The sequence below is a fragment of the Micropterus salmoides genome, unplaced genomic scaffold, assembly GCF_014851395.1.
Source record: "Micropterus salmoides isolate LMB-PRFRI ecotype aquatic unplaced genomic scaffold, ASM1485139v1 Ms_hic_scaffold_17, whole genome shotgun sequence".
In the NCBI taxonomy this organism is placed as follows: Eukaryota; Metazoa; Chordata; class Actinopteri; order Centrarchiformes; family Centrarchidae; genus Micropterus; species Micropterus salmoides.
The window spans coordinates 4,472,802-4,483,639 of record NW_024040817.1 but is presented as its reverse complement, the minus strand read 5'-3'; the positions used below and the strand labels follow the sequence as shown (position 1 = coordinate 4,483,639).

Below are 10,838 nucleotides of genomic sequence, written 5' to 3'. Positions count from 1 at the left end.
TGGCTAGAACAAGTAAGAACCTTTAAAGATGTTAAACACACTATACCTAGTAAATTCTTTCCTTGGTAAAGAAACATCTCAGTGTCTACAACTTTTTTAATTAAGCAAGAAAAATGCACTCATAATGATTAAAACTGATTTAGGCTATTCTATTGTTCAATATCATCATAACATTAGTTAATCACATAATGTTTTCCTTCAAAGTCGTCTTTCATAGGTAATCTTTTTACATGTAAGTTCTGTGTCTCTAGATGGAAAGCACTTTACCCTTCCCTTTACTCACTCACTGTTGTTACCAAAGAGAAAAAGGCTCCAACTGTTTTTGTTTTTTTAAGTCCCATTTGTTGTGGTGGCAGCCCGGCTGACGGTGAGTGTCCTGGTTTTTTCTCCTTTTTATCAGTTTTTCTGCTTTTTTTCCTTGGTTTCCAGTTCTCTGCCCGCCTCCCTGTGTTTTCTCCCCTGTGTGCTCTCTCTCCCTCTGCTCCTGAGCCCAGCCAACTACCTGCACTTGCAACTCATCAGCCACCTCGTCAGCCTGCCACACCTGCCAGTAATCACCTCATGACTGCCTGTATTTCAACCCCGGTTTTCCACACCATCCTCGCTTGATCGTCGTTGCTCCATACCTGGTGCCACTTCTGTGTTCAGGCTTCCATGTTTCTTGTTTTTTCACACTTACCCTGTGCCTTGTTGTTGTCTTCCCTAACCTTGTCTCTCTATCTGTTTCCCTCCCAGGTACACTTTCCCTCGTCCTCCGTTCGGCTGGGCTCATCCACTGGCCCACTCCTCTTCGGACTTCCCTCACGGCGTCCTCCCTGTTCCCCCGCCTCACCTCGCTTCCTCGGCCCCTGTGTTCCCCGACTCCCTGGCCCCCCTGTCTCCTTGGTTCCCCGTGCCTGTACTTCCCCGACGTCCTCCTCTCCCTCCACTCCAGTCCCTCTCACCCTTTTCCCCCAATAAACCTCCTTCCCTCTGAGTGCTGCATTTGGGTCCTATCTGTCCACACCCCACAACCCGTAACACCATTTCCCTTCATGGTGGTTTATGCATGTAGAGGAATCTCAACTTTCTCAGTCTCATCTCTGTTCAGCTGCTGGAATTTGTGACAATTATGTATAATTAACATAGAAATGTACATGTTTATTGACCAGGCGGAGGTAATTTTGTGATAAAAAAAAAAATGCACAGGTGTTTATCATCTACATACATATACAAATGATATGGGGTGGTGATGGAACAGTGGATAAGACACATGCCTTTGGTGTGAGAGACCCAGGTTCCCCACTGTGACACATCCACCAGTGTGTCCCTGAGCAAAACACTTAGTGTTAGTTGCTCCAGAGGTGTGCGACCTCTGACCCATATAGCAATTGTAACTCGCTTTGGATAAAAGCGTCAGCTAAATGAAGTGTAATGTAAATGAATTCCATGTCTCCTGCTATAAAGCAAATGCAGCATGTAAAGTCAGCAGAGATTGAGTCTTGTGGGACACCGAGTTTATAACTAGCTGTTGCTGATGAATGTGACCAAGTGAGACAACATCACGTCTGCCTGACAGATAAGGACTGAATCAGTTTAACACTGTGACACAGAGGGTAACATATCTCTGCAGTCTATGTAGAGGTGCACTGTAATTTACACAACAGTTTCCATCTGTGCTATCTTCACAGCTGCTGGAGGTGGTCATGCATATGAATCCCTGCTGTCCCTTAGACAATATTCTGTCAAGTCAAGGACGTTTGACTCAAGTCTTATTCAGGTGATAATTAGCAGTTCCTTAACCAAGGGTGTTGTTCCCTCCAGTTTTAAACATGCAATTCTGCAACCCCTTTTATGGAAACCAACCCTTGACTCCAGTGACAAAAACTACAGGCTCATCTCCAAGCTACCATTTATTCCTCCTCGTACTTGAACACATCTTTGACAAATTCCAAACTGGTTTTTAGAGAACTTCTACTACTGACTCTGCCCTGTTAAGGTACATAATGACATCCTTCTCACAGTGTTGGTTTACCCCCTACCTGAGAGAAATTACTCAGGTAGTACTGCTATTAAATGTGGCATCCCTCAAGGCTCAGTTTTATGCTTCCCCTTGGCTTCTTTCAGAAGTACAATGATTTGTATCACTGTTATGCGGATGACACACAGTTTTACATACCAGATGCACAAAATGATTTTGTTTTTGAAGCCTTCAATAGTTTAGCTCCACAATACATTATTGTCAGGATTGCCCAAGTGCAGAGGCAGGTTAGTGCAGACCCAAACGAGCAGGATGGAGTTCTTGTGTTTATGAATGATATGCTAAGTACATACTCTGTGCCTGGGTCACTTAGGTCATCCTCACAACAACTCACTTACAACTAAAGGTGACCAGGCTTTGGAATAGTCTTCTGTCCAACGTTAAGTCCTGCCCCACCATGGAGATCTTCAAATCTAATTTAAATATCTACCTTTTTTTTTTGGCTTTTAACTGATTCTGACCCAATAGTCTTTATCAGGGCCACATAGAATTATTTTAATCGTTCTCTTGGACCATTTCAATCTGACAGTATTATCATTATAAGTCTTAGTTAATTTGTTAATTGAATGATGAACAAAATAATTTCCTTGTTTAAAAAGATTACTTGTCAGTTACTGTATAGCATACTGTGTTTGTGTTAATCTGCATGAGGATGTTTTAAACAGCCAGCTGTCCCAGCAGTGAGGAGGAAACAGCATGATATGTTGAGGACAGCTACAGTTCACTGACTCTGTGTGTTTGCATATCTGTCCTGCCTCTCTGCTCCCAGCCGTTAAGAGGCCAGTGTTGATCAGTGGCTGTCCAGGCCTTTCAGAGCCACTGACACGCCGGCAGCACAATGATGATGTCACTGATTCTACTGCTGGCCACCCTGGGGCTCCTTGTTCAGGGTGAGACTCTCTTCTGAAAACTTGGCTTCAGGATGCAACCAGCTTCACCACAATGATGTTCTGCTGTGATGGAGAAACACTGAAACAAGCAGCATTTACCTTCTTCCATCTGTTCTCCATCTTAAAGAAATGAGACTCTTCTGTTTGGATGCTGATCATCTTTCTCCAAGCTGGATTTGTCTCAATAACCCTTCTCCTCTTTTTCATCTTTTCCAGGTTCATCAGGACAAATCATCCTGACTCAGTCTCCTGGATCTCAGTCTGTTGTTCCAGGACAGGCTGTCTCTCTCAAATGTAAAGCCAGTTCAACTGTTAGAAGCTACCTCAGCTGGTACCTTCAGAAACCTGGAGAAGCTCCTAAACTCCTGATTTATGCAGCTACAACTCGTCTGTCTGGAGTTCCAGATCGTTTTAGTGGAAGTGGATCTGGGACTGACTTCACTCTGACCATCAGTGGAGTTCAGGCTGAAGATTCAGGAGTTTATTACTGTCAGCAGGGTTCCAGCTATCCGTTCACACAGTGATACAACGTCGTACAAAAACCTCCCTCAGCAGGAGAGGAACTGATCTGACTCAACAGCTGCACTGAAACTAAAACAACAGGAGGTTTATAAAAAAACTTTTAGACAATAACAACAACACTTTAAACATTTCAACACTAAATATTCTGTATTTAAGCCAAACATTTATAATCTAATTGAACTATTCTTCTGAAATTCACAAAGTATCATAACACTAAAATTGTAAATATTTATGATTTTATATCTTACAATTTTTCATAGGAACTTCAACATACTTAACGAAATATCATCTCAATAAAATCTAATTTCATTCAAGTCAAAATGACCAATCATGTCTATAACAACATGTATAAATAACTTAATTTGTGTTTTTTATTCCAGCAAACACATTTATTTCATAATGGGACCAAAAGGTTCATGGAGTAAATAAATCAGCAACATTTGAATTATTTCCTTTTATCATCTTTAGTTTTATTCAAGTGAAAAGATTCTTTGGATACACAAACAATTACAAGATTAAAGTTATTACCATTAAGACAGTTTTACCAGGGATTTTGTTCCAAAGAGGTTTATTATTACAGAAAAATCTGTAACGACAGCAGGAAAGGTTTTACAGTCATGAATGAATTCAAATTGATTGTGAAAAAATATGGAATTCTACGACCATCACTGGTTTGTACTAATCAAAATATAATGAGGAGTTATGTCTGACTTTAAAATCTCTCAATATACTGTAACTTTAGAAATATATTATGACGTTATACTGTTGTTCTCTGGATGTGAAACAGTCACTGACACCATCAAGAGAACATTTATTAAGACACTTTGATGATAATAAACATGAAAACAGCTGATTGGATGAAAAGGTCTTTATTATCTGGAAACACTGAAATAACATTGAAACAGTGCAACAAGCTAGTAAATCTTGCTGTTGAAAGATGTCAAATAAAAGAGAGAGACAGTTCCAGAGTGCAGAGTGAGAGCAGGAGCAGAGGAAAACCAGTAGCAGAGTCCCAGTGAGTCAGGTCAGGACTGGGAACACTGGTCTCTCCTCAGTGTCTCTGAGACCAGAGTCTGGGAGCCCTGGGTGGCCTCACAGGTCACAGAGCCCACCTTCCTCCACTGGTCTGCAGAGAGCCTCAGGGTGCTGCTCCAGCTGTAGTGGCCGTCCTTCTGCAGCACCCCGGGGCTCCTGCTCTCCTCCCAGCTGCTGCTGCTGCTGCTGCTGCCGTCCACCTTCCAGGCCAGACTCCAGTCTGAGGGGAAGCCCTTGTTGGCCAGGCACATGAGCGTGGCCTTCCCCTGCTGCAGCTCCTCGCTGGAGGGGGGCAGCACCATCAGGGTGGGACGGGCATCACCTAGGAGAAGAACCAATCGGCTTAGAGGACGGGGACCACACAGCTGGTTTCTGCTCCACCAGTCACTCACTCACACATTGTTTCACTTCCTTTAAGAAACCTCTCATGCATATCAGCACAGAAAGAGTCCTCATATGAGCTGAAAGATATCAAACTGCACTGGACATAAAACAACCAGGATTTAAATTTGGAAAAATTACAATACATATTTACGACATTATTAGCTCAAAATAAGTCGTCATACAAAAACCTCTCACCGTAGAGAGACACGGCTCTCTGACTTTGAACACAACAAACTCAACAAAAACACTTGCTGTTTTTAAAAGAATGAACTATTTCATGTTATATTTATCAAACAGTGACACAGTTGTTGAGAATGAATCCCATTTTTACGTATATATTGTTCCATTGGTGTGAAAGTCAAATCGATCCCTCTAGAATGAAATGAAAGCAGACAGAAGATGTTGTAAAAGAAAATCTTTCTGCAGTCATCAAAGCAAATGTCCATAAAAATGATCACTGACACATTCCTAATCAATCCTCTGGTAAACGTATTGATCCATTGAGAAGCAGCATCATCAGAGTAATCCAAGTCCCTGTTGGAGTCAGTCAGAGCATTTCCATAGAGAGCCACTTTGCATCAGCAGCACCATGCTCCAGTGCTCTGGGAGACTTTATAGTCCTGAGAGTTGAACACTGGATGACTGACAGCTGTCCTTCATGACAACAGAAGCCACAGAAATCCTCCTCATCAAAAACATGACTTTGGTCTCCGTCCTCATCTGGACTCTCCTCTGCTGCTGCTTCACAGGTAAAGTCCAGAGAATCAAACTCCTCTCCTCTATGAACATCCGTCCCTCTGAAATGAAGCCCACAAAACCATGACGCTGCTTTATGTGTTTGTCTCTGTATCCTCAGAGTCCAGAGGCCAGATCACAGTGACTCAGCCTGGAGCAGTGAGCTCTGCTCTGGGAGCCTCCGTCTCCATCAGCTGTAGGGTCAGTCAGCAGGTTGGGGGTTGTAGCAGTGCTTACTGTTTACACTGGTACCAACAGAAAGATGGAGAAACTCCTAAACTACTCATTCGCAACACCAACGAGAGAATGTCAGGGATTCCAGGTCGTTTTTCTGGCAGTGGATCTGGGACTGATTTCACTCTGACCATCAGTGGAGTTCAGGCTGAAGATGCAGCAGTTTACTACTGTCAGAGTGTTCATGTTATCAACAGTCAAGCTGTGTTCACACAGTGAAAAAGCGTCGTACAAAAACCTCCCTCAGTCAGACTGAACAGAAACTGAACTGACTGCTGCAGCTGGAAGCTACTGCAGAGACTGATACAGTTCACTGAGGACACACACACACACACACACACACACACACACACACACACACACACACGACTTGTGGACCCACAAACCACAGCTGACTGAAAACAGCAAGCAGAGGATCAAACTTGTCTGATGGCTCTAAAATTTCCTTCAGTATATTAATTAACTTCATTTTAAATTCACTTGTATCAACCACTGTCCACTCACCAAATATTCATTTCCAAACACATGCTTAGCCTGGTTCCCCTGTTCTCCTGCAAACATCCCTCTGACCTCCATCTGACACAGTTGACACAACATGAAGGTAGAAGTACATTACAAATTCACAGAATTGAAAACATAAACTATATGAACATATACTGATTAATGTGGCCGACCATAAGTCCAAAAAACAGATCCCTTTACTATCTTCTACCCCTACACTTTATACAGACAGACGCTTCAGACACTGATCCACAAACCTCTGACAGTTAGTCTAATATTATAAAACTAAAGGAAAATAACAACTCGTCTTATAGCGTTAAAGCTTTTTGAAGCACGATTTGAGCGATCTTAGGAAGAAGCATCCAAAAGCCGTCTGCCTGAACAATTCTACAATGTTTTACTGCTGGAATGAACCAAATGGGACACATTTTGCTGCCTCTCCCACTGCTGGCTGTTTCATTTGTCTTAGCTAGTAGGACATCATCTGTGAGCGCTGGATCATCCAGATCATTCTTAAGCTGGTATTTCACATTATCACACATCAGTCCTGTCCCCACAGCTCTTAAACATTTCCACTGGATCAGTTCAGGGCCGTATTGGTCATCTGTACCAGGCTCCCTGGATGAAGCTAAGAGTCTCTGTTTCAGTTCTATTGCCCTAAATGGGACATTTTTGTGGAGACTCATTACTGTCTTGTGTAATAAACGCCTTTATATCATCACGCCTGGATTACTTTTTTTTCCTACCTTTTTACTTGCTTCATTAAAAAAAAAATCAATTGATCAACTCCAGATTGTTCAGAACTTAGCTGCCAGGCTTTTAACCAGAACAAAGAAATATGAGCACATCACCCTTGTTTTAGCTTCATTACACTGGCTCCCAGAATATTTTAGAATAGACTTTAAAGTTTTATTGATTACCTTTAAAGCTCTTCATGGCCTCTCTCACTGTTATATTTTTTTATAGTCCCATACCCACCTGCACATATCTTGAGATCCTCGGGCAGAGGTCTTTTGTCCGTTCCAGAGTCTCGACTGAAAACTAAAGGGGACAGTTTGCAGTCAGGGCCCTGAAGGCTCTGGGACAGCCTGCCTGAGGAAATCAGGGCGGCTGAGTCAGAGAACTCTTTTCTTAAAACATACTTTTATAGAAGAGCATATTCCTGATACAGACAAGCCCATTTAATGAGGCAAAATGTGACATTAGTGAGGCCGTCCATACAGAAGCTAATTAGCCTACTTTGAACGTCAACAGTTAGTTAAATACCCCATTAATCCATATTTTTCATCTGTATCAAAGTGATAAGAAAAGGACAACATTTACCTGTCCACTCTGCTGCATGTCTGTAAGTGATCATTATTGATTGTATAGTGTAAATAGTGTGTTGATAGTTCTATAATACTGTTTCTGTTCGTTTATAATCCTTTATGCTGCTGTGTCGACTGAAATTTATTTAATAATGTTACATCTTATGTTATGTCTTGTACTGTGCCTAGCCGAAGTCACTATGGCTTTATACTAAAATCGTTTGCATCTTTTACGTGCATTGATTATAATTAACCTGTGTTATGCCAGTTTAAAATGCACTCTCCTTGTCAAGGGAAGAGTTGTGAACAGCTGTGGGATCAGCAGGTAAGATTGTTCAGGCAACCGTTCCGAGCCACTTATGCAAATGTTTAACTCGTGAATGACACGTGAACCGTAAGTCATGGATAACCTTCTGGGTCGCGATGCTGTCTGAGGGACGACACTGACTGACTGAACGTGCACACTCTGAGTTAATGTGCTTGACACCACTGGTCATCAAGCACGAATTGTAGTTTAGACTGCCTTCATACAGTTTGCTGTCACGGCAGATATTCATGATTAAGGAAACTTTTTTAAACATCATTTAGACTCTGCTGCAAGGCTTTTAACTCACATTAATAAAAGAGCGCACATCACACCTGTTTTAGCAGCACTTCACTTGTTACCAGTCCAGTATAGAATTCAATTTAAAATCCTGGTTCTTACTTTTAGAGCCCTGCACGGTCAAGTTCCTCTCTACATATCGGAGTTGATACAGCTTCATACTCCGACCCGTAGCCTGAGGTCATCAGGTCAGGGGTTGTTAGTGGTTCCCCACACTCCTTTTAAAACCAGGGGGGATCGATCATTTCAAGCAGTGGCACCTAGGCTGTGGAATGCATTGCCTCCCTTTCTACGTTGTCTTAATGCTGTTGATTCTTTTAAAATGCAACTGAAGACGCTGCTATTCAAGCAGGCTTTTAGTTAGACGAGGAGTTTTTATGGTTTTTGATCTATGTTTTCCATATGTATTTAAATTTTCTTATGCATTGTATTTTACTATGTTGTATTGTTTTACATTTTATTGTGAAGCACTTTGTGATTTTTATCTGTGAAAGGTAACTTTACTTGCTTACTTAGACAGTGTCAGGTAGCACCATGTAGGCTACAGTTCTTGCAGCACTTCAAATATTATTTTGTTACACTCAGAAAAAAGCACAATACCCCTGTCTGGTGTATTATCATCATTATGAGGATGAGAGATAGCTGAGACGACTGTGAGGAGACCGACTGTACAAATCAGGCTGAAACATTGAGAGCTTTGCTGCGTTCTTCACCTGCCCCTGGAGCAACTTCAACGAGCTGAAGTTGTCAGTAAACTACCAACCCAGCAAGAAGCAACACAGAAAGTTTTGGTCTAGAGTGGAGTTCTAGTCTACGGGGTGGTGACGGCGCAATGGATAAGACTATACCTTTGGTGTGAGAGACCCAGGTTCAGTCCCACACTGTGACCCATCCACCATGGTGTCCCTGAGCAAGACACTTAACCCTAGTTGCTCCAGAGGTGTGCGACCTCTGACATATATAGCAATTGTAATTGCTTTGGATAAAAGCGTCAGCTAAATGAGTAAATGTAGAGAAAGTGAGCTAAGATAGCATCCATACACACGAGCTAGCCTAGTAGCTTACAGCAGCTCCACACAGCCATACTACGGTTGCTAGCAAACCAAAAGCAACCATGCCAACAATACCCTGTGAGGACTCCATTCTACTTGCTGAAGCAAACAAAAAGATCACTGACCTTAGAAAAGACATCCGACGGCTATCTGAGGAACTCCAGAAAAAACACTCCCTTCTGACCGGCTTCATGTAAGTGGCTTCAGCACAGACCAAACAGATTGCCTCCCTAAACACAGTGCAGACCAACCCACAATCAGGGAGTTCATTACCTCTGCCTACATTCACTGTATTCTGTGACTTCAGCCTTCAAACTGAAAGTCACATTTCTGAAACTATTACCAAATCCAGTAACTCCACATGTCATCTGGATCCAATCCCCATAACCCTAGTAAAAGTCGAAAATTCTGTTCGATTTATTCCTAGTTGTATCTCAACTACAGACCCACGTCAATAAAAACAGTCTCCTGGTAAAAATTCCAATCTGCAAACATAGCACAGAAACTACCCTGATTAACATCATCAACGATCTCCTCCGTGCAGAAGATCCCAGTCCTTTACTGTCCATTCTGATCCTCCTGGACCTCACAGCAGCTTTTGACACTGCATCACATCCCCTCCTTATGGACTGCCTGGCAAATATAGGAATTGGGGGCACTGTCTATCAATGGTTTGCTTCCTACCTCTCAGGAAGGTTACAATATGTAAAAATAAAACTACAGATCAGAAACCTCCAGAGTCCAATACGGAGTACTGCAGGGTTCAGTGCTAGGACATCATCATCATCTACCCCCTCCCTCTTGGCAACATCTTCCGGGTCTACAACATCCATTTTCACTGTTATGCTGACGACACACAGCTTTATCGGTCACAAACCCCAGCTCCATACTCCCCTCCGGTACACTCACTGCCTGTCTACATGACATTCAGACATAGATGACAACGAATTACCTTCAACTCAACAATAGTAAGAGCTACTGCTCATTGGTTCAAAATCTACTCTGTCAAAAATCAACATCAGCTCACTCCCTGTTGATGGAACTGCCATACTTGTCTCCACACAGGTGAAGAGCCTCGGTGTAATATTGGACAGTACCCTCTCTAACTCCAGCCATATCAATAACATATCCTGGACTGCCTTTTTCCACATACGAAACATCTCCAGACTACGCCCTTCTCTAACTCAACACTCAACAGAAGTCCTAGGAAATGCCTTGGTCACATCACGCTTTGATTACTGCAATGCAATTTTAGCAGGCATTCATAGCAAACCGGATCATCAAGGATCATAACACGCTCCAAGTCCACAGAACATATCACTCCTCTGCTGATTCAACTACACTTGCTCCCTGTATCACAAAAGGATTAACTTTAAACTTATTACTAACATTCAAAGCCCTCAACAATCTGTCTCCTACTTATCTCACTGAACTCATTCAGACCTACACTCCATCTCGTTCCCTGAGGTCTTCCACAGCAAGTCTTTGGCACTACCAACCATCAACATCAGTACAATTGGTACTAGGATCTTCTACTATGCTTCACCCAAACTC

General features: G+C 42.4%; 2 gene segments (V, D, J or C); both read left to right on the top strand.

Moving 5' to 3' along the window:
• Positions 1–2,855: 2,855 nt before the first annotated feature.
• On the top strand, positions 2,856–3,753 carry LOC119907564. The segment is given in 2 exon segments: positions 2,856–2,910; positions 3,127–3,753. Coding segments are annotated over 2 exon segments (360 nt in total).
• A 1,791-nt stretch (positions 3,754–5,544) lies between these two features.
• LOC119907702 lies at positions 5,545–6,039 on the top strand. The segment is given in 2 exon segments: positions 5,545–5,600; positions 5,708–6,039. Coding segments are annotated over 2 exon segments (384 nt in total).
• Positions 6,040–10,838: the final 4,799 nt, after the last annotated feature.